General features: G+C 42.3%; 3 protein-coding genes across 10 annotated transcripts; all 3 read right to left on the bottom strand.

The window, feature by feature from the left end:
- Positions 1–585: 585 nt before the first annotated feature.
- Positions 586–7,455, bottom strand: dcaf15 (DDB1 and CUL4 associated factor 15). Of its 2 annotated transcripts, none has more exons than XM_034597106.1 (13): positions 7,234–7,455; positions 6,554–6,651; positions 5,703–5,841; positions 5,426–5,532; positions 5,157–5,302; positions 4,916–5,077; positions 3,925–4,524; positions 3,743–3,834; positions 3,147–3,269; positions 2,866–2,948; positions 2,651–2,755; positions 2,452–2,567; positions 586–1,409 (listed from the first exon to the last, which is right to left on the bottom strand). In XM_034597106.1, the coding sequence occupies exons 1-13, from the start codon at positions 7,327–7,329 to the stop codon at positions 1,354–1,356; spliced, it is 1,923 nt and encodes a 640-aa protein (XP_034452997.1). In that variant the 5' UTR covers positions 7,330–7,455; the 3' UTR covers positions 586–1,353. The 2 variants fall into 2 exon arrangements, with proteins under 2 accessions (XP_034452997.1, XP_034452996.1); XM_034597105.1 differs by having other exon boundaries at positions 3,913–4,524; positions 7,234–7,419.
- Positions 7,456–7,872: 417 nt separating this feature from the next.
- On the bottom strand, positions 7,873–15,992 carry khsrp (KH-type splicing regulatory protein). 4 transcript variants are annotated; one of them, XM_034597101.1, is made up of 19 exons: positions 15,691–15,992; positions 14,263–14,365; positions 14,130–14,183; positions 14,009–14,045; positions 13,832–13,890; positions 13,654–13,725; positions 13,505–13,562; positions 12,455–12,602; positions 12,238–12,336; positions 12,029–12,149; positions 11,970–11,986; positions 11,761–11,863; positions 11,214–11,338; positions 10,830–11,126; positions 10,612–10,721; positions 10,410–10,498; positions 10,099–10,308; positions 9,365–9,564; positions 7,873–8,508 (listed from the first exon to the last, which is right to left on the bottom strand). In XM_034597101.1, the coding sequence occupies exons 1-19, from the start codon at positions 15,778–15,780 to the stop codon at positions 8,500–8,502; spliced, it is 2,001 nt and encodes a 666-aa protein (XP_034452992.1). In that variant the 5' UTR covers positions 15,781–15,992; the 3' UTR covers positions 7,873–8,499. The 4 variants fall into 4 exon arrangements, with proteins under 4 accessions (XP_034452992.1, XP_034452993.1, XP_034452991.1 ...); XM_034597102.1 differs by having other exon boundaries at positions 12,047–12,149; XM_034597100.1 differs by having other exon boundaries at positions 11,970–12,149.
- A 134-nt stretch (positions 15,993–16,126) lies between these two features.
- slc25a23a (solute carrier family 25 member 23a) lies at positions 16,127–24,681 on the bottom strand. Of its 4 annotated transcripts, XM_034597265.1 has the most exons (12): positions 24,294–24,681; positions 22,840–23,045; positions 21,464–21,587; positions 21,268–21,355; positions 20,765–20,876; positions 20,462–20,620; positions 20,209–20,361; positions 19,756–19,869; positions 19,443–19,610; positions 19,206–19,353; positions 17,872–18,054; positions 16,127–17,482 (listed from the first exon to the last, which is right to left on the bottom strand). In XM_034597265.1, coding segments are annotated over exons 1-12 (1,467 nt in total). In that variant the 5' UTR covers positions 24,295–24,681; the 3' UTR covers positions 16,127–17,471. The 4 variants fall into 4 exon arrangements, with proteins under 4 accessions (XP_034453156.1, XP_034453147.1, XP_034453138.1 ...); XM_034597256.1 differs by having other exon boundaries at positions 16,127–18,054; positions 22,840–23,055; XM_034597247.1 differs by having other exon boundaries at positions 16,127–18,054.
- Positions 24,682–24,693: the final 12 nt, after the last annotated feature.

Genomic DNA, 24,693 nt, shown 5'->3' with positions numbered 1-24,693 from the left:
ATAAATCCAAACCAGAATAAAACTGGATCGAACTACACCGTAACCCATGCTAAAAGGTGGATTTTGAAGTAGACTCATTAGTTCAGAAAAACAAAGCAGATGTTGTTTTTTTTTCAGGTGAACGCAGTGCGCTTGTTTACATTCTTCATGGGAACACTTGTCTTTGCTCAACTACATCACCTACACCAGAGTTGTAGTATTGTATCCCCATAAAGTTGCGACAACTTAAATAATAACCGTAAAAATGTAAGCAGTAGAGATAGTGATAATCTTGACATTTAGTGTGGATCAAGCTCCTAAACCATTGGCTCCTACATCTCCCATAATGCAACACTACATTCATTAGACCCTCAATACCTCATAGAATTCCAACCTATGTGAAATCCCAAAACACCACTGTGTAATATAAGCAGTTGTATCAGTTTTGAAAAACGAGACTGGCAAGCAAGCACCACAATGCACTTTGAACCTGGAGTTTGAATGATCCATGGTGACAAGTAAACAGTCTTTAACAGGTGGAATGACAAACAGAAAATCAGCTACTCAACTGCAGCTTTTGACATAAAAACAAACCACCTACAACAAATCTTTTCAACATTTTATTTTAACAAAATATTCCAACAAAAAATTGTCTTACTTCCATGCCTTCCATCACACAGCGTAATGTGGAACAACTGAGCAGGTGACTCCAACAAAACCTCTACTTCCATGACAGAGGTTTAAAAAAAAAAAGAAGAGTTTAGAGTCAGGTGACCTGGTTTTAATTTGTGTAATTTTAAATACTGCAGTCTTATGAATGAACATAGCAAGTCTGAACTGGTCCAGCTTCTGAATTCAATTCAATGTAGATTCTGTCAGATGTAACAGAAACACTAAATATGCTCTCTCTCACACACACACAGACACAGACACACAGACACACAGACACACACACACACACACAGATCTCCTTATAAGGTTGCATACGCTCAGTTTTAGACACATAAAAAAAACATTTGAACAACAGTACGTCTTTATGTAAAAAAACTAAAACTAAAAACAAAAACTTTGTTCAGTCCAGCTCTTGGTTTTGGTGCTTGCAATAATAAAGTACACAATTAGAAAAGAATAGAGAAAGCTGCAAAATTAAACACGGATCACCTCAAATAAAAAGAACTTCAGCTTTACAGTATTTTATCTACAGTGTTCCTGGTTCCGCTTCCATTTGACACGTGTTTTAACTACAAGTTACCAAAGCACTGTGACTTAACATGTGTGCAGTTTCTCTCAGAGTAAGGTCGGGTTGCATACTGACATATAGGCCATGTCGACATTTGTTTCTGTTGCTATGACACTTCTGACCCTCTTCTTTCTTCATAATACAATCCAGGTACATCTGTCGCTGTCCGCCAACACCTGCAGAGACGAGCCTACAAGAAAGCAGACGAGCGAGATTAGAATTCTCACTAAACTACATTAACACACAAATTGAACAAAAAATTGTAGATCGCATCCACACTGGCTGGCTGGGCCTTTTTCACAGCAGACATTTTTACATGTTACATGATAGGAAAAACGGTATAAATTGTAACTATGGCCGAAATATATATCAAGAAAATGTTTTCATAATATCGATAATTACTGTGATAAATATCATATTATCATTTATTTTTAATACTTCACGAAGACCAAAACATTTACAAATCTGAGGTTAAACAAGTATGTGTTACACTTCCTCAGTGTGCTTAAACAATGCATAGGAAATAAATCAATATATATATTATACCTTTGTTTTATTGCTATTGAGGAAAATTACATTGCGATAGCTTTTGATATGGTTTTATTGCCCAGCCCTCATTATATAAATATTGACTGAAGTTGATCTAGCTTCAATTTCAGGATCCTGGTATTGGCTCACTGGCACTTTACTAGGAAACTTTCAAACTTTTTTTGATTTAAACATTTTCTGGTAACAAAGACAAAAAAGCTTTGGGAACAGCATGTGTGACAGAGCAAAGGGTGGACAGCTCTCTAGGTGTGCAGTCTGCATTTTGTGCTAGTATCCAAAGTCTTTTTACACTTCTCAGTGTTTCCTACATAGCTTTATTTGTGGTCCCCACTACAATATCAACATGGACCCCCACCTACTGATTTTATATGTGTTTTTCAAATTAGTAAAATATAGTTTCATTAGAAACTACATGCATTGATTCACTCAGCTGCTCCTAGCTCTCTCCCTTTCTCCTAACACCGACACACAAACACATTAACAACGGAAGCATCTGTATGAGCGAACTGGCTAAAAACAACATCACTTGGTCTTTGTGAACAAAAATGACAAACATGTTTATTTGCATATAGAGGAGACACATTTCAGTGTCAGGTGTGAACATAAAGTTGCCCACTTGTGATCAGGTCTGTCAGACCCAGGTCTGAAAAGGACTTGTGTGTGTGACTGTGTGTCTAACTCACCTTTGTGTAGAGCTTCGTTGGTCATGCGATTGATGTAGCGAGAGGTGCTCTCAGGAACCAGCCACTTCATCACTGTGTTCACACAGGACTTCCTGTAAGAGCTCCACACACTCCCACTGTGACAAAAAGCAACAGATTTAACTACAAACTGGGAGACAGACAGAAAAGTGTGGGAAAGCAGGTGCCAAATGTTTCTCACCTGGTTTGACCTTTAACCTCTGTCAGGTCTCCAACACCCACAGTGCAACACACCCCTGTGTTTAAGTTCCAGCTCACCTGCAGGTTGGAATGGTAGGTGTTGGGCCTGGGAACAGAAACAATGGCAAACAGACTTGATGATGATTGTTGCTGAAAACAACGATGAAGAGACAGCAAATAAACAGGAGGCTGGGCAGCAGAGAGGGCAACATATACCTGCAGTGCTCCTCATCCGAGTTGGAGAACGCCAGCAACAGCAGACCAATGTTTATCATCACAGTGTTGGTCTCTGGACACACCTGATACACAAGCACACACCTCATTTTGCAAAATGTCCTGTCTACCATTGTTTAATTCACTTTTTCAGACCAGAACCATGAAAGCTAAAAACCATTGACTGAATATAGAATGTGAAACAAGTTGGAAAATGTGTACATCTCTGTGAAGTTACTCATGATGGGATTAAGGCTGACAGTACCGTATGTTTGTGTACTAACCTCTAATATCACCACATCATAGTCACTGAAGGAACAGAACTGTGTGGCCCAGGCAGCATCGTTCCTGATCACCTCATTGATCAGATACTCAAAGTCGAGAGTCAGCTGCTCAACACACACACTCTGCAAGAGGGAAAACATGAACATGTATGAAGCTTCGGTCTCTAGTTACTTCAATTGTATTGGATTCTGCTGCTACACTGTTTACCCCTGAGACTCCAGAACTGTTTTGTGGACTCAAACACTTCACCCAACCCTCCATTGATGTAGTGGTAAGTAGATGAGTGGATTTTCATTTCTGGGTGAACTATCCCTTTAAAAGCTGACTTTTCTATTATCTTCTGAAATAGCACGTGATTAATCAAGAAATAATTGAGGGTTATGGAAAAGTAGTTGATTGCGTGACTACCTTTCAGTAAAATATCAACAAAGGACAACTGGATTTGCAATAGTATCTAATACTGGAATAAAGTTAACCACATTTAGATGCTATGATTGGCGCAACATCTAGCCTGATGTCGAAAGGCCTTAAGATGATTATTGACTGTAGGGATTTAAGTTTCATAGCCACATGATACACTGGCACCGACACCCACCTGTCCATTGTGTGGCCCAGTGACCAGCTGCAGGTTCCGCCCTTTCAGATCAGTCACTGTGAAAGGCAGCTGAACCTTATCATCTTCATAACCTAGAGACAAGCAGAGGGGAAAGAGCCAGTCAGCACCTTCCGACATGACCTTAAAGAGGCCAGTGTTTAATCACTCACTCTCTGTGTCACCTCCTGTATTCTGCTCTGCTGCCCCTGGCTGGTGGAGGCAGTAGTGTAGGTGTGAGTAGTTCACATATCCAGGCTCACAGGGTCCGACCTCCTGGGATGAGGACGGGGTTGGAGGAGATGAAGGTGATGAGGAAGAGGATTCAGGAGACATCACTTGTTCCGGGCACTGATTAAAACTGTGGTGCCCAGTGGATGTTGATGCTTGTGGTAAACTAGTCCGTCTCTCCTCCTCCCTCCTCTCTCTCCTCCTCTCTCCAGTTAACCCTTTTTCTCCTGGTGTCGGCGCTGTCTCTTTTTCACCTTCATCAGTTTTCCTCTCTTGTTGGCCCTCAGCTTCCTTCGGCCCTGCTCCTCCTCCTCCTCCTCCCTGCGCCCTCCTGAAGAGGTCAGCTGCAAACTCCCGGGCTCTCGCTGCTGCCTGCGACTGGCTCGGAGACGAAGGGATCGGAGCAGGCCTGCTAGGTGTCAGACAACTTTCGGGAGATCCCTGAGGTAGTGACGAAGGAGAGGCCAAGGAGGTGGAGGACGGAGATGAGGAGGTTTGACTTGACAATGCTGCTCTCTTGGTGTAGAGGATCTGTGATGACTGACCCTCCTTACCTGCAGGAGACATACGATGAGATGCTGACATGCAAATGCAGAACATCTGGACAACGTTATTGACCCCCTCTATTAACAAAACACAACCAAAAATGAGCAAAAGTAAGGATTGTCTAGCTCGTGTGGACCAAATGTCCACCTCTGTCTAACCAGAGCTACTGAAGGTCCAATGTACCTGTAGGTGTTTGTTATTGCAGCAACAATTTCCCTACACAGGCGGACGGACCAATCGATCAATGACCCAATCTGACCATTTTCCTGTGACCTATCCAGGTAAATTTGTAGTGCATCTTAGACAGTTGACAATACTGCATAGTCTGCGTACAGGTAGAAGACAGACAAGGACAGAGGAATGTACAGACAGTCCAATTAGTGTGTATGTGTGCGTTACCTGAGCAGAGCGAGATGCCGCAGGCCACCAGAGAGTAGCTCGTGTTCAACAGAATAACCTGGTCCTTCTTCAGCTGGAAAGCTGGCTGGAAAGTGGGGAAGGGATACACCACCTGGTACCTGCTGTTGATCAAGTAGCCATGTTCGAGACACTCGCCACTCCCTGGAGAGAGACCAAGAAGATAGATGAGAGAGACGGAAGCAGCGAGGTGCATTCGTGGAGTGCGTTTGTATATTTTTACCTGTGCGTATGGTAGTGGCTGAGGGAACTGGGCAGCAGACAGAGCAAGGTTTAGGAGGCGGCATGGAGGCGATGGTGATATAAATATCTCTGTTGTTCTCATCACTCATCATCAAGTTCATCAGAACAGAGCTTGAGCTGCGTGTACTATTGAATGAGAGAACCACACATGGTCACAAATATATTTAACATTAACTACACACAGCAACATCATAATTCAGTCTGAAAAGGGTTAGGGGGGGGTTAGTGATCGATGTGTTTATTACTTACTTGAAACCAAAGATGACAATTTTGGAGTGGTCATTTGGCCACTCACACACAGTCAGGTAGAGGTCACTGTAGATTTCCTCGCCCGCAAACAGACGCACATGATGGACCTAAAGACATAAAGCAGATGTTAGGGAACGGACAAGATGAGCATATATTCAGCTGAATTATCCACACTCTACTAGCTCCAATTCCCACAGGAGGATATGGGAATGAATTTGCCTTAGTTGTTTGTTTGGATATGAAACTGCTGGCTAAAACACACTGAGGATTCCATTACCTGTTTGAGCCTACTATGCAAATTGAACTCCCACCAATAGAGATGGTAGGAATAGAAAGAGAAGTCATCATCTTCTCCGCAGTCGCTGGTGTAGGACAGAACATAGCGGCCACATTTGGTGAAGCCAAGAAAGATGTGTCTGGAACCGGAAAGGTGACAAAAATTTAATTCTTTTATCAACTTATCACACATGATATATCCCAACTGTACATGCACTGGTTCCTAGCCGGTAAAGAGAATCCAATACACTGCATCAATACTGCAGCTGATGCTGACCTCAGACGCAGATTCATAGTTTCATAACCCGGCAGTCTGCTATAGTCCTTGGAACATAAATGTCGTCATCCACCCATGTTTGCTAGGGTACACGCAGTCCACATGCAATTTGTGAATGCGCTGACTGTTTAACCAGTTTTTGTTTAATGTTTAACCACATTTAACCAGAAAAAGCATGCAACTCTCAGCTGACAGAGGAAGCAGAGAGTATGGTCAACACTTGAAGTGTATCAGGTGCAGTGATGGGACAGGGCCATTGTAAATAAAGTGGTTTTAGTCAATGCCATTGTAAAATTGGTTAAACCCCAGTTTCAAAATGTGATGAATGCAGACATAAGTGAAAAAGACAGCACTGGTCGAAGATCTGAACTCTATCATCAGACAACCTGACCTGAGATAGAAGTAAAGTCATATCACTGCATCCCTGTTGGCAATCAGAAGACGCCTGATTCACACACCAATGACCCCATGCTGTTTGAAATGACTTGAGGGCTTAACAAGGTGTAATACAATACAGTGTGTGGAGTACTGAATCACAACAAACCCATTTAATAGACACACAGGTACACACTGACCCTGCTCTCAGGAACTCCTCGCTGACAATGTTTTTCAGAGGGACATACACTCGAGGCGGGAGCTTCCTGAACAGGCGCTGAGAAAACTGACCTGACAGCTGCAGAGGAGAGAAGAGGGAGATGTAGATTGATACACATGATGTAACATGAAGCACTGAAATGTGGGTCAAAGATAAAACACTTGTATTCGTGGAAGAGCTCTTTCACAGGTGGTGGTTCCGGGCAGACGCTAAACAAGGGGAATTCAGCTTCATTCCGTTCCAGGCAGTAGGATATCAGAGTATATCATGAGAGTGAGCGCACACACACACACACAGTAGATCGGCTGTCTATGAGGTTAACTCACTGAGTTACTGCTGCGGGTTAGCAGAAGCTAACACCGACTGAGCTGTAACGTTAACATAAAACTGGTATTTAGCATTGGCATTAATCGCTAGCATGCTACTGCGGTGCCAGTTACATTAGCTTAAGATGCCAAATTAAAGACAAATGGCAAAGAACGCCGTTAAAACCAGAGACACGCGCTGTATTCATAGTTTGCAGCATTAGCTAATCATCAACCCTCTAGCCTTTAGCTGATAGTTAGCCGTTAGCTAGCCCGCTCCTGGGAACCAGGCGGCTTCCAACGCAGTGCTCCCTCATTATAAAGCACAATCCTCGGGGGTCACACTCAGGCCCACCTTCCCCCGCATGAGAAGCTTCACGACGTGGTCTTTGCGTCTCCTTTGAGCCTTCTGTTTGCCGTCGTCCTTCTCGGATTTCGAGCTGGGCGCCATCTCCTTCCAAACTGTTGTCCCTCGTTGCAGCGGGGCAGCGTCCTGATTGGTCCGCAGGCAGCACGAGACGAGCCTCACTCGCCGGCGGACACATCCATCAAAACCAAAACAAAGGTATGACGCGACAGAGGTGACATCCTGCAGGAGACCACCACTCTAAAGACCCCACTGACGTCACTGAGACACCTCCAGCAGCAGGAACCCACCATGAAACTACACAATCTGATGCACTGCAGGTAGATCATCCACAGTGAGAAACAACACACACACACACACACACTACTGGTGAAGACAACACTTGCAATTTGAATGTTTTTATTTTAAGTTTTTAAAAACAAGTTGTAAAAAATAACAAAACAAAAAAAAAAAAATACAGAATACAATAACAAATTCTACCGGAGAGGAAAAAAAAATATGTTCCAACAATAATGTTGTCGAAATTAAACAGAGGGCAGTCAAACACACAAACACATACATGCACACACACAACTGACCCACATACACATGTAGGACAGTTGGTGCTTATTACAGCCACACGTTTTCTGTTCAGTAGCATACACTGTATACAGACACACACAACCCCTGTGAGGAAAATAATTACAACGAATAAAATTAAAATAAGAAATCTTCGTGGCAGGAAAAATACACCTGCAACTTAAACACTGGGAATGTTAAAAAAAAAAAAAAAGGTATCAAGAATAAAAAAGAAAAGAAAAAAATGACCAAAAATTTGCAACTGTTTTTTTCCTACAAACACAATTTTTGAATATATTCAAAATACTGCTTGACAGTTTTTACCCTCAAGAAATAGAAGGGGAAAACCAGTAAAATGTGAGATGCTGTTGTGCTAGTTTACAAGAAAATGCTCAATATTTCACATTAAAAGAAAAAAGAATCTATCAGATGTATTACAAGGTGTGGGTGAGGTGAAGGGGCAAATTTAATAGTCCCAAGTAGTGCTTTGATCAACGCATGGGCAAAATCAGTTCCCTTTTTCCTTTCTTCAAATTTGACTTTAAAAAACAAACGAGGAGGTTCGAAATAAAAAATGTCAGGGTTGATGAGTAACCTATGGTCTTGTCTTATTAAATCCAAAAGGGAAACCTCTTGACAGGAAAAACAAACAAGTCCAGAGAACCATCGCAGCCGTCCAACGGACCAAACCACTGTTTACTGGCCCTGAAAAGACAGGAGACACCACAGAAAGAATATGATTAAATCAATCATTGCTCTGAGAAGAAATATAAATACAGTTTTATGCAGAATCAATAATCACTTACCAGGTCTCAAATCATGCTAAAAATAGACGTTTGCAGCTGCTGAACTGAACAAAAACGAATGGCTGCTAATTTCTCTGCTTGTACAAAGTGATATTAATCTGGTTGCTCCCTGCCAGGATGGTGATCTAACCTTGTAATTTTACCAAAGTGTCAAAAGTCAATCTGTGTGGCAAAGACAATTAAAAGAAATGTTTTTAAAACCAACATCTACTCTTTATGTTACAGATCTTCATTATGGGACGTTGAAATGCGTTGAAAACACAGCACACAATAATCCTACAGCATGTGATATGTTGTTATTTCTGAATAAAAACCAGTAGACACGTTTTTGAAGGTGTTTGTTACTGTGCTGTTTGTTCTGGCGTATTTCATGGGTGTTTTCGTTCTGTTTATACTTAGAATTCCAGTTTAATATTTTTTACGCAGGCCTATTAATCTGCTGTATTCTCTTTTTCTCCTTTCACAGAAGTGCTGTAGGTGAGTGAAATATTAATGTTCCATTGTTTATCTTGCTGTACACAGTATTCTTGTCAGTTAAGGGTCTGCCATCAATGAGAAAATGAGGGGGGGGGGGGAGGAATCCAAATTAACATCCTTAATGACTGTCACGGTATTGAATCCTAGACACAAGAAGGCTGAGTTCGAAAATCGTCCTATGAAATGGGTATTGAACATTTCAGGCAGGTTAATGTTTGGGCTCTCTTGACCTTGACAATTACAAAATGTATTTTTAACACTGATTATGCATATGGTACCTGTTGTCCCTGCTGTGGACCACCTGGCTGTCCAGGTGCCTGCCCTCCCTGTCCATAATAGGCAGCCTGCTGTCTGTAGTACTCAGCCCAGGCTGCACTGTAGTCCTGCTGGCCTCCAGCTGCAGCTCCTCCTCCTGCCACTGCCGCTGCTGCTGGGGCGGCAGCTGGAGCAACTGCCGCTGCTCCTCCAGCTGGCTGAGCTGGAAAAATACCACACAAACAGTATGTTATTTTACAGAATAATAATTAAGTACCTCTGCCAAGGCGTTTGTGTTTTGGTCTGCATTTGTTTGTTGTCTGTTGGTTAATTATCAGGATTACATCAACACTACCAAACAGATTACCATAAAATAATATTTGTGTGAAATTTAAGATAAAATAATCCTTTATTAGTCCCACATTGGGGAATTTTGCAATATTACAGAAGCAAGAGTCACAAATAGGCATCAGTAAGCAATACTAAGTAACATGCAATACTTAAGTGTTAGGAAATATAAAAAATATGGGAAAATATTTGGGTACAGATCCAAATAAAAATATGGATCTAGTGAGTTTTAAATGTGGTTTCACAAGGGACCTGTTGGGCCTTGACGGAGGTATGTGCTCTAGGTGAGTGCCCCTCTATTTAAAAATAGGGATGTCACTTAAAGGAATGGCAATATTTATATTAAGTCTCGTCTCAAATGTCACACAAAACACATTCTGACAGAACTGTTTCAGTAAATCTCACTTACCCATGCCCATCTTCTTGTAGTACTCCTCCCAAGCCTTGGTGTAGTCTGGCTGACCTCCTGGGGCCTGTGCTGCTTGGCTCTGGTCTCCAGGTGCTGCTGCTGGGGCAGCTCCTGGAGCCTGGCCTGGCATGGCACCCCCTGGCTGCTGACCATAATATTGTGCATAGTATGCTGCCCATGCTGCGTTTGGGTCTGCTGCTGCTGCTTTATCTAAAAATAAAAGATGAAATAAATCAAAAAGGTAGAAGCTTTTGTATTTATGTATGGTAACACAATGGTGTGAATGGAAGAGCAAAAAATGTGTTACTGACTTGGGTCATGTGGGCCTGGGGCTTGCCATTGCTGATAATTATTTCCCCAACCCTGAGGACAGTACTGGGGGCCACCAGGTGCAGCTCCACTGCAGAGAGGGACATGACAGATTAAGAACATAAACTGCCTCAATATATCAATTTAAGATAACAGAAAATCCACCACTGGTGCATTAAAGAGCTGCTTGTGGGTTTTACTTACTGGGGAGCACCTCCAGGGGGCCCTGCATTATATGGATTGGGGTTATAGGGACCCATCGGACCCCCTGGGCCTCCGGGACCAGGACTACCACCCACTGGACACAATGGAGCCTGGCGGGAAAAAAAGAAGCCAATTTAATAATCAGTTACGTGGCCATATTCTTCGTGCAGCTATTTGATTTGTGTTTTGTATCTACTATGTGAGCAACTTAAACAAACCTCTATCTTCTCTTCTATGAGCTGCTTCGCATGGTCAATCTGTTGTGGGGACCCTCGGATGATGAACAATTTGAAGTTTGGGTCACCGTTTGGAGGGGGCTGACGAGATATTTCAACAAATGCACCGGTCTGTTGGTTGATAGACTTGACGTTCTCCCCTCCTCTGCCAATGACAAGCCCACATTTGTGAGCCGGAATAGAGAAGGTCATCTCTCCACCAGGAGGACCCCAGTTACCCTGGCCTCTACCCCGCCCTCGACCACCAGGCGGCATACCTGCACCAGGACCTGGGGGGCCCTGTGGAAGAAACAGAAATGGATTCTTTTGTCATTAACACAGACATCAAGAGCAACACTTAGAAGACATCATGGTCTCTGTACCTACCCCCTGTCCACCCTCCTCTCTGGCACGGATGCTCTGTAGCAGGTCAGTGATGACCGATGCAGCGTGCTGACACTGGTCTGGCGGACCCATAATATGGGCAATTTTTTCAGGACCAGTACCATCATCTGTAAGGAACGACAAGGACATGCAAGTTTATCAATGAGGGCTTATAATGGAAAAACAAAAAGGGTGAAGTTTAAGGCGTGGAAGAGTCCACCGCGAAATATGCATTTCTGAAAACATTTCAGTTAATTTTCAATGATATTGAACCATATTTCTTCATAACTACTAAGAGCAGCTGTAACACTAACTAGCGACAGACATAATGGCACAATAAGAATCGTTACGATAGGGTAAAAATAAAATACTACGAATGATAAAAATGAATGGACACAAGTATTGAGATTCCTACAGTTTTGCCTTAAACATAGTCTTTGTTTTACCGCAGAGTTAAAGCAGTATTAAAGCTATTATTGGTCATTAATATTTTTGACATTTAATGAAATATGATGCAGTTTGATATTCCAAAAGTGTTTTGCAAGTTCACCTGGTTTAAACTGTATCTTCACTCCAGCATCGCCCTGGATCTTCTTTATCATCTCCCCATTTCGACCAATCACAACTCCCACAGAGTGGCGGGGCACCGCTATCTGTAGAATTACGAAAAAGAAAATGTCATGACTGCTCAAACCTGCTGAGTCTAATAATAGAAACCATGTTAACTATACTGAGCTTTTAATATGCAATATTACGTACCTCGATGCCACCACCACCTCCGCCGCCGCCACCACCACCGCCTCCGCCACCGCCGCCACCACCACCACCGCCGCCACCACCACCACCGCCGCCTCCCATCCTTGATCCGTATTCACTCCTCTCTCCAAAACCAGCATGATCCCTCTCTCGTAGAATCTCATTGACCATCTCTTTTGCTTGCTACAAAAAAAAGGTGAAAAGTAAGATATGACCAAAACAGTAGGCATTTTCCTCTTTACTACAACTTTCTCCTTGGTCCACAACGTACCTGCACTTTGTAGGGGTCTCCAATGATGCGTAGCGGCTTGTCTACGTTTGGTGGCTGGGATCCATCTTGAATAAGTATCATTTTAACTCCAGCTCGCTCCTAGGAATTTGTAGGTTACATTGATTATAGACACATGGCAAAGTAACTTAATCTCTCTTTTAACAATAATACTATTCACCATTTGTACAAAAGAGACAAGATGCCCTCTGATTCTCACCTGTAGCTGTCTGATGGTCTCTCCTCCTTTGCCTATGATGAGGCCAGCCTTGCCGGCAGGGATGATCATCTCCTGCATCGAACCTGCCTGCCCATTGGTCGACTCGTGACCCCTGGACACTATGTCATCTATGAGGGCCTTGGCTCTCCTGAAGGCAAATTAAGTTTAAAAGAGGGCAATGGTGATTAAAGAAGTCCAAGTCAACACGGAATACAAGCAATTTAGTGAATAGGTCACAATATTCTGACTCAAATATGAAGTGTGAGCAGCTTCAACTGCAGATAAAGTATTCCATTTCTTGGACAGCTGCAACAATTAGAACTGCTGACTTATGCCTCGTTCTGCATGGTCAGATCAAGGGAAACTTTGAGAGTAGTTTAGTTACGGGATAATTTGAATATTTTACCCATTTGTTCACACTCAAACTTGTGGCTGTCTGTTTTGAGTCTTGCCTAAAGATGAGGGTGTAGCTCTGGAGTTATTAACCAACTCCAACTAATGTTAATGATTATTCTTAGATGTTACAAACATTTCATTGTTTGGCTGTGCATGTTGTGGTGACAACTCTTGTACCCTCAGGAGCTTCTACGGCTTTTAACCTCCACTGACTTCCACATATCTTATATCTATTTATCGGCAGTAAGGACTACAGTCATGGTTTAACTTTGGCAATCTTAGTAAACAGTATCTTCTATACTGCCCCATCAAGAGAAAGTCTTGAAATTGAGGCCAAACTCTAAGAAATGTCCCAGTTGTGTAAGTCTTTGCCATTGCACAACTAAACACCATATAGTTGCAAATGTTATTAAATGTTAGCCAATTTCCAACTTCAACCTTAACGTTAGTGACAGATCATTTCATTATAACTTCCATAGTTTGTGAGATTATACCTCAATCTCTGGAGAAGTTTAAGAGTGTCATTACCTTTGACCGAAGCTGCTATTTCATCCCATAACAACCATGAACAAAAAACAAACTCTGCCTATGAGAGTTGAGTGAAGTGGTTGGCATTACAAATTATTTTACACATGAATATGAACACCAACTTACTGTATGGCATCTGGTGACCCTGTCAGAGAAACAGTTCTTTCGGAAAGTCCTGCACTGTCTGTGAATTAATATGAAAAGATATGTCAATCCAAGAGTAGTGGGAAAACCCATTATGTTGATTCAGCAAATACAGGAAAAGCACAGCTCACCATGAGCAATCTGGACCTTGCAGCCAGAATCCTGTTGTATTTTGTTGATCTGTTCACCTCCTCGACCAATGACTTTTGGGACAACAGCAAGCACATTTAGATTTTAGTTTGAACATGTGTAACACAGTCATGAGGACATTGTTTGTATGGTTTAGAAATAGTATGAAAGTTTACTCACTGAGGCCGACCATGGCATCAGGCACGTTGCACTCTTCAGTCATTGTAGAGGGCCTGACACTAAAGAAAGTTGAAAAAAAATATTGTAATATAATAAAAGTTTATAATAAAAAATTCTGTCATGACCATATGCTACAAACGTGTTTATGTAAAAGAAAAAACTAAATAAGCACTATACCTTTGTTGGGACAGAGCAGCGAGCTGAGCGCCAATAGCTGTAGGAGAAGTACAACTGGTGAGTGGTTGGATACTGAGCCGAGCGAGTTAGTAATAGGATCAATGTGGGTATTCAAACTTACACAATGAAGAATCTCTTTCACTCTGTGATGCTACCTTCTTGGCATCGGGTTCATCTAGGGGAAAGAAAAAGTGAGTCTAACATAATTGACAAACAAATGCAGACGTTTGTGCCTGTTGGAGCTAAATTTTAACCTGCTTCTTCCAAGGATCGTTTTTGTGGTGTGAATGGATAACTCTCAGCTCCTCCGTTGTTGCTCCCTGAGGGGACACCGTCTCCACCGATCTTAGCTGCAATCTACAAAGAGGGGAAGACTGGATCAAGCCTTTGCAACACAACCTAAAATACCAAGGACTTTCAGGGATGCATGCTTTGTTTTAAGTTTTTCACCATCGCCATGACCAGTAAGTGAGCCTTTAAACCATTAACCTTTATTGTGATCATTGCAACTAAAGAACAGCTGTAATGGCACACCAGATCAACTTAATCAAGGAGTTCAAACCCATTACTAACTGATGGGGTCAGCAGGTTGTCTAGGCTTTAGGACTAAAAACATGTAATTGGGTATTTATCAGGCAGGGAGGATTTAACTAAAAATGGAAGGAGTAAGAACTAAGGGGGTAGTGCCAAGTATCACAGAATATGTAAGAGCCAGTACTTTCGGAGCTTGACTTATACTAGGGATTAAAAGTTATGAAATCTTTTCTACTTAAAATGTAACCAGTCGTATTATTTTTTTTACATACATCTCAGAAGTACTTTAATTGAACTACAGGGAAATACAATACTTCTTGCGGGTAGGGATTCAATGTGCAAGTTTCTAGTGTGTGATGTCTTTACAGATTGTTAAATGTCTTCCTCCATTGTTATGTTGCGGTGAACTTAATATATTTGGGTTCGAAGCTGCTCTTCAAACAAATCAGTTGCTGCCCAAGGCTTTTGTTGAATGTGCGAGCCATGTTGAACACATAATAAACTAAGGAATTAATCGCGATAAGACCAAGACAAAATGATAAGTTGCAACCATGACCTCGTTTACTTCATACAAAGACGTGTAAACGTGCAACTCTGGCCTCAAGCTATAAAGAATTAGCCACTGTGTATTGAACTACTACTCACTAAATAACCTAATTCTTTTGTTCAGTTGTAGGCAGAAATCGCCACAATACAATCAGATAACATAACTGCAAGACAAAATTCATTCGCATCCATTGTCTTTTGATTGTGATTCGTTACTAAAACGAGGTTTCACAGACGAGGAGGACATAACTTCATGATGTGGTTACCGTTAACCTCACAACTAACCTCGCTAACTTAGCCTAAGGAGCTAGCTCCATTTAACTTAGCTCAAAACATCCTGCTGACTCTATTCGATGTGTTTGTAGGATATGGTGAACTACAATGTTAGCGCGGCTCGGCCCAGGCCTGCAAACCCCTTTCAGTGTATCCCTCAACCCGGCGGGAGTTTTAGACAAATAACTAGCATTGCTGTTAGCTACCTAGCTCGTTAGCTAGCGAGTCCGGCACGGCTAACGTCACGGGTGATTAAGCTAGCTGCTGTGTCCCGGCAGCTAACTAGCTCCTCGGGGCCGTCCTCGTTAGAAGCCCCGCTCGTTGGTTACCTGTCTGGCTCGTTGTACAGCGTCGGCAAAAGCATCATTTTTCATCCCAGCATTGACTCCGTTCGTCGGCACACCGCCGTATTCAGACATGCTGCTCACAAGGGGCAATCAGACACACAGGGGGCAGGCTGGATGGCTGCGGCCGGGTCGAGCTGCGCAGAAGCGGGAAGGCTACACGGGAGCGTAGGAGGAGGGGGGGGCACCAATGTAAGAGACGCGGGACCACGCCGGCAAACTTCAGGGCTTAAATCCAACCAATCAATCCCGCTACCTCCGTCCACCCGGGTTTTCTTCCTCCTCTTCTTCTCTGCACGGGGTAGGGTGGACGGCCAACGTGACGTGGGTAAACAGCTCCACCCCCTGGACTGGAGGGTAAACTACACTCCGTCGAGGACTATTGTTTTATTTACAATAACGACACATCATATTTACAAGGTAACAAGGTCAACATTATTTATTTATACAATTTTTTGACTCTTGTTATAGTGAATTCATCAATGGAGACAATGTATGAAACTGAAATATTTTAAATTCTTTGATTTTGTTCAGAATAATAAATACCGTCCTTTTTCTTTTTACTACTGTGATCTATATTTGCTTAGTAACAGGAACTCCACTGATCTATTCAGTCATTAAAAAATGGTAAAAAGGTAAAATGATCAAATTTGTTATTTTTGTTTTTAAATTATTTGTTTATTCGTTTCAATGTGTTAAGATACAATGTTGTATTAATTACTACAACAGTTGACAAGAAATAATGTCATTTTTGATAATTATTGTTTAAATGACAATGAAAGTTGATCACTCAAATATTCAAATGTATGCATTGTCCTTTTTTTAAAGTCTTCATATATATGTTTAATGGAAAGCTTGCCTGTAACCTGTCAGCTTCACCTGCTATGCAACTTCAAGACTCCTTTAAGAGTTAGCAATGTCTTGGAATTTACAAAGTGGAAATGTACCAGTTAAACACTGCATCTACAAATAGAGCTTAACTATAAAGTAATGTCCAGGAAACCTATGGCAAGATCCATTATAAAACATTGCCAAAAACATCTTGCATATAATATTTGTTGGCAAAATGTTAAGTCAAACTGCACATGAGTTGTTCTTCTTTGCATTTCATTACATCTTCATTTGCTTGTTTACTGCACAGCTAGAGCTAATCGGTGAACGTTTAAAGAATGGACATGTTTAATATCAATGTAACAGAAGCTCAGAGTATGATTTGATCAGCTACTGCAGCACGGAAACTAAAGGCAAACAGGGCTGAACAAAGTGGCTGTTGTGAGGTGGAGGAGGTGATTCATGACCTGGTATTAGTGCAGTGATCTTGCATCTCTAAAATGAAATGGAGACAAAGTTGCATTAAAAAAAAAAAGGAGCACCATGCATGCATTTATTTGCACCTTCCATAATAAATACTGACAGTTCCAAACCGTTCTTTGTCATTAAAAGTAATTTCTTGTTATTCTATTATACAGGTTGTTCTCTCCATTGTAATGTTAAAACTGCACTATGTGAACATACAGTTTATAAAAATACTATATGGCACTGGACCTTAATTTGTTTTTCAAACATAACAAAACAAACACACCATTTTGCAAAGGGATCAATCATATAACATTTTACATTAAGCCCTGTTGTGTTGTACTTTAGTATTTGTAACATTTGTTTAAGACATGCCAATCAAAGTGCTGGCTCAAACTTCACCAGACTTCAGAGACTTCACTTGCAGAACAGGAAATTGGATCAATCCTCCCACCAGTCCTTTAGCGTCTCTACATATCACCTAGGAGAGAAAATAATGCCGCAGGATTGTAACATGGCTTCTGGCATGGCTCCTGTTTGTTCTCAAGCAGGTTCATGCAAGTTTCCATCTGTCCAAGTTAATGCAGTAGCAGGAGGCTAGTAGGTTAGCTTTCACTCAACTGCTGACATGCACTGTAATGCCGTAAATCACACTTCTTCACAGCAGCTGCCACTTCAGGTGTGATGTGGTCCATCCGTTCCATGGTTTGTTTTCCCTCCTGTGATTTTCAACCTGAAAAGTCAAAACTTTCATCCCCGTCGAGGCCCATTTCCTCATGCACTGCCAACACGTCTGTACGTGCACGTCGATAAAACCCAAGCACAAGTCATCCATCCTTTTCTACCCTTTCCCCTTCCCTGCCCTCCTACCCTCGATGTCCACTCCCAGGATGATCCTCGTGTATTCGTAGACAACGTAGGACACACTGACGGCAGGAACGACCTTCAGCAGGTTGGGGGAAATTCCTCTATAAAGTCCGACGAAGCCCTCCTGAGTAACAATGTTGTGAAGCAAGGCCAACATGGAGGGTTTCGGGGTTCCCTTCTCTAAAGCTGAGGAGAGAGAAAAGGGCCTTCACTAACTCATTGTTCTATCTCATTACATGTAACTCTGTAAATGTGGTGTCTACTGTGTTCTTTGGAGGAAATAGATTTGTTATTATGCCGTTGGTAACCATTTCCCAAAGCATACCATGCATCGAATGCGACACTGGAAACAGTGGTTTAAAAAAAAGTCTTAATTCAAGGTCCACATACTTTTCTTCTCAGCTTTCAACCACATCTCAATATTAAAGTCCAACACATCTTGTGCTCTTCCTGAGGATTGATTATGGAGTGAGTAAGGAGCAAGTTGAAAGCTCCAAAAAAAACTAGCAAGTGGATCCTGAGTTACATTTTATTCTCATAAATAAGAATTAAAGTTTTAGACAGATTTCACACTTGCCAGGGTTCATTGAACTATGACCCAGGCCGGCAGCTTTAAAAATCAAATGTCACATCATATGTCGTTTGTACATTCAGTGATACCACAGCATTCAAAGCTATTCAGCCGCTGAACAGCAACATTTTAATGCAATGAACAACCACTCATCTGTCATCTTAACTCCCGGTCCAGTAATCAGCTTTCAACCACATCTCTTGGGCTTTAGATGCGGTTAAAAAGCCCTAGTGAAAAATGAGCAAGTAGACCATTAGTACTTTTTCTTTTTTTTTTAATCAAACTACAGTTTCTTTCCACAGTTTCCATGTTGACACATTGTTTGTTAGAATTTCTGACAAACACCTCTGGATTAAGTTGCTTTTCAGATTGGTTCAAATATGCATTTTCCTTTATTGGACAGTTTGGGAGGAAGCAAATAGGAAAGCGAGAGGGGGTGTGACATGCAATAAAGGTCTAAGGTCAGAATCAAATCGTGGAGGCTGTGGTTATGCAGCGTGCACTGTGACCATTCTGCCACAAGAGGGGCCGCACTGAAAATAAACTCATGGCTCACTTGGAGTTAGGGAATCAACATTATGTGATTGCATAGATGAAAAATCTCACAGATGAATGGTGTTCATTGCTTCAGTAGAGCTCAGAGACTTGGAAAATAAATACCCATGAGCACTGAAGCTCCTCTGGTGGCTCTGCACTTAAGTTTGACACTATTTTGGATTTGTTCTCATCTGTCACCCACCTGTCTGTATATTAGAATGACCCTTACCCTGTGCCTGCATTCGGGTGCGGATCAGTACCAGTGGGTAACTTGCTAGCTGTCCACAGGTGCTGGAGACAGCACCGCAGCCGACCAGCACCATGACCCCTGGGTCGGCCAGACCTCTGTTCCTGTTCAGCCAGGCAAACTTCAGAGTCTGAGGAACAACGAGAGCGAGAAGACGTTAAAACTCAGAGGAGAAACAGGAAGTGCTGTGAGGGCTGTGCGCTATCATGGTTATCTAACCTCATAGACAGCCAGGTCAATACCAGCGTAGGGAACAATACTCAGCAGGTTGGGTATGTAACCCTTGTAGAAGGCCGTGACACCTTCCTTCTGCAAGATGTGTTTGGCACAGTCTGCGATTCCTGAGAACTGGCCTGTGTTTCTCAGTGTGAGCCGAGTTTTCAGCACCTGTAGGGAACACAAAGAGGAGATGCAAAAAGGACGGTGAGAAAGAGAAAAGAAGTCAAGCGTTTTCCTCGACATTCATGCAAACCAGAAAGTGCCTTTTCCATCCTACATGAACGTTCTTATAAGTATATTACCCAGATATTACCTCCATTGGATAGATGGCCGTCTGTGCTGTAGCTCCTGCAAGAGAGCCAGCAACAAACCTCTCATGAACCCTCAGAGTTCTTGTTTCATTGCTGCCACGCATCACATTCTTGATCTATGTAGCGTTAAAGCAACAAGAAGAGTAAATTATTAAATGGAGTGTTGTTAAAAGACAGATTCAACCATTTTGTGGAACACATTCAGTCTATTTGTTTTCTTGCCGAGACTTGGATAAGCTACCTTAGTTTAGCAGTAAGACTGGGAATAGATAATAGGCTGTATATGAAAATGGACGACATGACAGCTCCTCAAAATTGAAGCCAAATAGTTGTGATGGAATATTTCTTGACTTGGAGCAGGAACTTCCTGGAGTCTTTTGGCCAACCTGAGGTTGCAAGACAGCCAGAAAAACCTCCAGAAAATTGCAGCTTCAAGTTGCTGCTGTGTGTTCCACCTGCTCATAGGCTGTGAACTTGATTGCAGTCTCTGGGGCAATTTTAAGAACATTGATTCCGTTGCCTCTCCACAACGACCGCAGTCCTCCTTCTTTCACCATGAACTGAAAACTGTTCAGCACGTTGCCGCTGAACATGAAGGAACCATGAACCTGGAAGAGCAGAGCAGGAAGGTTATCAGAGAAACATGTCACACAAAGGTAGTAACTCATGAATGATTATTTTACAAGATCGTAATCGTCCCCGACCGACCTGTCGAAAGACTTTGAGACGGTCCAAGGGGGCGGTTCCAGTTCGTGATACAGATCCAGCCATGGCTCCGGCCATCAGCTGCCGCCACACATACCCCGACTTCTTCTCCTCTTCTGAAAATTCATCTGGGACTGTGAGCTGCTCACCTATATCCAACATCTACTGAGGTTATGGGGGCGTATAAGTGTGACATATGAGAAAAATAACGAGGAGGGCAGACAGAGAGAGTTGAGCACACAAGTTAACACACTGCTTTGTTTTGTTTTTTTGAAAGTGTGCATGTTTGAGTGTGCTTAACCTCACCATCGAGCGTTTCCAGTAGCGTGCCACGTCCTCCATATTAGTGATGGGCTTAAACAGGAAGTAGTCACGCCACTCATTCCAGTCAATTGTCATGGTACCATCCTTGTCAATACTGGGTGACAAACATATATAAACAATTGTGGGACATTATGTTTTTCATAGCAGAAAGTAGCATCATTAAGTAGACACAAAGATATGGAAGGTAGGAACAATAGTTTGCATGATCCATGATCCACTATGATTCCAACACCTCTCTGGCCACATCAGCCAGGTGAAGGCGCTGTGTGTCTTTTGCATTCAGAAATTGTGAAAGTTTGATGAATCATATCAGGACACACAGCTCAGATCAGATGTGTGATGTATAAAAAGACGTCTAATCTCAGTGAATATCTAGTAACCATTTACTATTTAACACAATCAGAGAGGATTACTAAGAGGAAGTGGAGTTTGTTTTCTTAAATTGTGTTTACAAGACAAATAATCAATATATATATTTTTCAGACCGTAGTAGAATCCTGGTGGCTTCCTCGTGACTGATGTCCACACCAATGGTGCGTAGACAGTGCTGGATCTCCGCTGCATCAACCTGACCTGCAAATATCCACCAATCACACACAGTGAGAAGTAACTAAATATGGACATTTGACGTGACAGTGAAATTATTTATCATTTCGAGTGTGTTCATAGATGCATACAGACCATCATTATTCCTGTCCAGTCTGCTAAACATGAGTTTGAGCTGTTTTTCATGGGTGCGGAGATACTGTGTGAACTCCTCAAAGTCCAGTACTCCGTCATGGTTGGTGTCCCCAGTCTGGACAATCTGAAAGTAGAGACAGCCAAGTCAATGAGAAATGAAGGTCTGGACTTTCAGCTGTTATTTAGTCAGGGACCAAAAAACAAACAGTTCATTCCAAGATTGGTTGCAAACAAAGGCTGTATGAGTTAGTCTGAAAGCCAAATATGCCTCTATGATACAGCTCAGAGAGATGCTTGGCCTTTCTCGCTCACTGGTAGTGGCAGCAGGATCCTCGCTGGTAAAACCAGACATCATATCATGCTACTCGATTATTGTATTATTGTACATCTATGATTAATTCTTTATAACATATGTTAGCAGCAAATACAACACAGGTGACCCTGACAGCTGTGAAATCAAGGTTACACTCACAGTTTGCTGTCTAAACCTCGACCTTGCCATCTGTCGGGCAAATATTGCTACAGCATGTTGTGTATTTGAGGAATTACATACATCCTACAGTTTGTTCTCATGTAATTTAAGTATGCTACACATACAGATGTTACAAAAACAAAAACTGATTTCATGCTGTAATATAAAATCATTACACCTCTTATTTATCAGCCAGCTGGCATCTTGTGTTTGTGGCAGTTGTTTATGAGAAGTTATTTAGGAGGTTTTGCTAGTTTATTGCAGCATAAACATTGAATTAATATTATTTAAAATGCACTCTATTTTAAAGTGGCAGAAAGAGTGGATAAACAAATCAAATAACATTATGAACAATCAGAATCTCATTTATCATGCTTACATACAAAAAAAAGCAATCCAATCCTATTACTGGAATATTATCAGAAGGTTTTGAAAAAGTCAGCCCAGAGAATAAATCTATATGTAAAAGGTTGTTTCAATGACAATTATATTCCAATAAGAAAGAAAAGTGTCAGTTTGGACAGTGATCTATATGTGAAAAAACTGTGAGACCGAGAGAAAGGTTACCATTCTCATCTTACAGAGGCCTACTGCTTGTACCAAAATAGATGCCATGCTGTGCTTTATATACACACACACACGCGCACACACAGAGTGAGAAGAAGAAGTAACATGTGACAAAGTGACAGTGAGACAGTGGGAAATATCTCACAGGCTGTAAGATGATGAGAGCAGGACGACCAGCTCTATCTTAATTGACTGAGATTCTTGAATCAGACCATGAGAAGTATTTTAATACCTTAATGTAAACAACTGTTCTTTTTAAATGCCAATATACATGTAGCACCCACAGCCCTCATATTGTAAATGTCACTGCATGATATCAAACAAACAGGTGTCCTACCCTATCAAAGGAGCCTCTGGAAAGCCCTCGGCCTGCCAGTCCTGTCCGCAGTTCAACGATGTCGATGCGTCCATCTTTGTTGAGGTCCAGCTGATCAAACAGCTCAGCATAGCTCTTCTCCCTGTCATGGTCTGGACCAGGGGATTCACCGCCCTGGCAGTGAACCCACGGGAACCAAGCCCGTCGGGCTCCCATAACTGGTGCCACTGGTGTCAGCTGATGGGATACAGGGGCATCGGTGTAATCACAATACAACCCAGCATTAATTACAACTTATCGAGCCTTCATTTACTTAGTAAATGAAAATTGAGGCAGCAGAAAATCTTTTTCATTTACACTTTCTTCCACAGTGTGAAAAACTGGTGCCTACATTAACCATTATGCAATTTGAACACCACCTTCACCCTTATCCCACACCAATTTGTTCAAATCATCGACTGTACGTAAAAAGATTCCCCAAAGTGAAGCCAAAGCATCTTGATTGCCACCTGGTGGTTGGCCGCAGAATAGGTCATAAACCCTGCCTCTTACAAGTCACTGGATGGGACATGGACGAAGTCAAAGTACATGTCAGATTAATTTTCTAAAACATGGTTTATGTTATTTTAGGCAGTTCTTATCACACTGATGATTGACTGAGACTTATTCACGATTTGCCAAGCGTGTGTATCGGCCGAACTTCGCTAATGCAGCAGACTTGGGTTTCAAATGTGCAAGATGGCAGCATTCGTATCCGAGATCTTTTTGTATTCAATTCCAAACAGTGAGAGGAAGTGGAGACACGTCGTCCATCTTTATGTGCGGTCTATGGTTCAGACATTCATGTGTGTTATGCTAGTAGCAGCTGGTGTGAAGTCACAGCCTCAGAGATAAGGAGCCAGCCTCACTATTAACCTCAACTCGATGTCCTCACAACATTCAGTTCTATTTTTTTTTATTAACTCATGTGACATGACATGAGGCAACTGTGCAGCTCCCTCTAGTGCCACAAAAGGCTTCATGCAACTTCTCCCCACATGCATTAAAAACAAACGGACCTCCTTAAACAGACGAGGGAAAAAATAATGTTTCTGCTCAACAAAGTGTTTCTATTTGTGTCTACTTATTGACGAGTGACCACAAACAGTTACCTTATGATAACAACATGTCACCAGTAAAGACCCAGGTTACACTGTATATGCAGTGGTCTACCTACTTCAACACTTCACAGTCCATCAGGGCGCCACATTTCATGAGAATTAGTTGAGTTGTATCAAAAAGCTCGAGTCAAAGGGTCAGATCTATTCCAGGACAGGTTTGTTTCTGGTTAGTTTTCTGCGCTGCAGCTGTTTCTGTGTCCACCTTCTCAACCACCATCTAATATATTCAGAACTGCGTTTACTGCTCGAACAGGCTAAACATGTCAATGTCTATGGGATTATGTAGCTTCGAAGGACTAAACCGTAGTGACTCACTGCTTATCTCAAGAACGACCCGCCGCCCATGGTCGGACACGGAGGATCAGGATCAGGACTGCAGCTGGAGCCCAGTTAACTGGATCTGAGTCCTTCCTGAAACAGGTCTGAGCCTGACGAGCAGCAGCTTCCTCTGGATCCAGATCCCGCGGCTCCAGGAGTGTGTGTGCGTGTGTGTGGCTGTGTTCACACCATAGACTGAGTATAAACAGGCTCACACCGAGGATCGCTCTGTGTCCTGGATCCCAATGAGACTCAGGCTGAGGAAGCAGGAAGCGAGAGACACGCACAGCCCCCAGGCTTGCAGAGCGTGTGGGTGCGCGCATGTGTCTGTGTGCGCATGTGTGTGTGTGGGTTTAAGGCTATAGGGTTAGGCATGAACTGGCCATGGTTAAAGTGT

This window comes from Hippoglossus hippoglossus, chromosome 1 (genome assembly GCF_009819705.1).
Source record: "Hippoglossus hippoglossus isolate fHipHip1 chromosome 1, fHipHip1.pri, whole genome shotgun sequence".
NCBI lineage: Eukaryota > Metazoa > Chordata > Actinopteri > Pleuronectiformes > Pleuronectidae > Hippoglossus > Hippoglossus hippoglossus.
Note: the sequence above shows the minus strand (reverse complement) of the source record. Positions and strands in the feature narration are given on the sequence as shown.

What these genes read in the sequence shown, in the direction of transcription:
- dcaf15 (XM_034597105.1), bottom strand. Translation starts at nt 7,329, where the DNA reads ATGGCGCCCAGCTCGAAATCCGAGAAGGACGACGGCAAACAGAAGGCT. An exon ending in ATTGTCATCTTTGGTTTCAA is followed by an intron (nt 5,303 to 5,425) that starts GTAAGTAATAAA and finishes CTCATTCAATAG; the next exon opens with TACACGCAGCTCAAGCTCTG. An exon ending in CGGCATCTCGCTCTGCTCAG is followed by an intron (nt 4,525 to 4,915) that starts GTAACGCACACA and finishes TGTCTCCTGCAG; the next exon opens with GTAAGGAGGGTCAGTCATCA.
- khsrp (XM_034597100.1), bottom strand. Translation starts at nt 15,780, where the DNA reads ATGTCTGAATACGGCGGTGTGCCGACGAACGGAGTCAATGCTGGGATG. An exon ending in TGATGCCATGGTCGGCCTCA is followed by an intron (nt 13,726 to 13,831) that starts GTGAGTAAACTT and finishes TTGTCCCAAAAG; the next exon opens with TCATTGGTCGAGGAGGTGAA. An exon ending in GAGACCCCTACAAAGTGCAG is followed by an intron (nt 12,150 to 12,237) that starts GTACGTTGTGGA and finishes TTTTTTTTGTAG; the next exon opens with CAAGCAAAAGAGATGGTCAA.
- slc25a23a (XM_034597247.1), bottom strand. An exon ending in CCAGAGGCTCCTTTGATAGG is followed by an intron (nt 21,588 to 22,839) that starts GTAGGACACCTG and finishes CTCTACTTTCAG; the next exon opens with ATTGTCCAGACTGGGGACAC. An exon ending in CACCCGAATGCAGGCACAGG is followed by an intron (nt 18,055 to 19,205) that starts GTAAGGGTCATT and finishes CTCTCTCCTCAG; the next exon opens with CTTTAGAGAAGGGAACCCCG.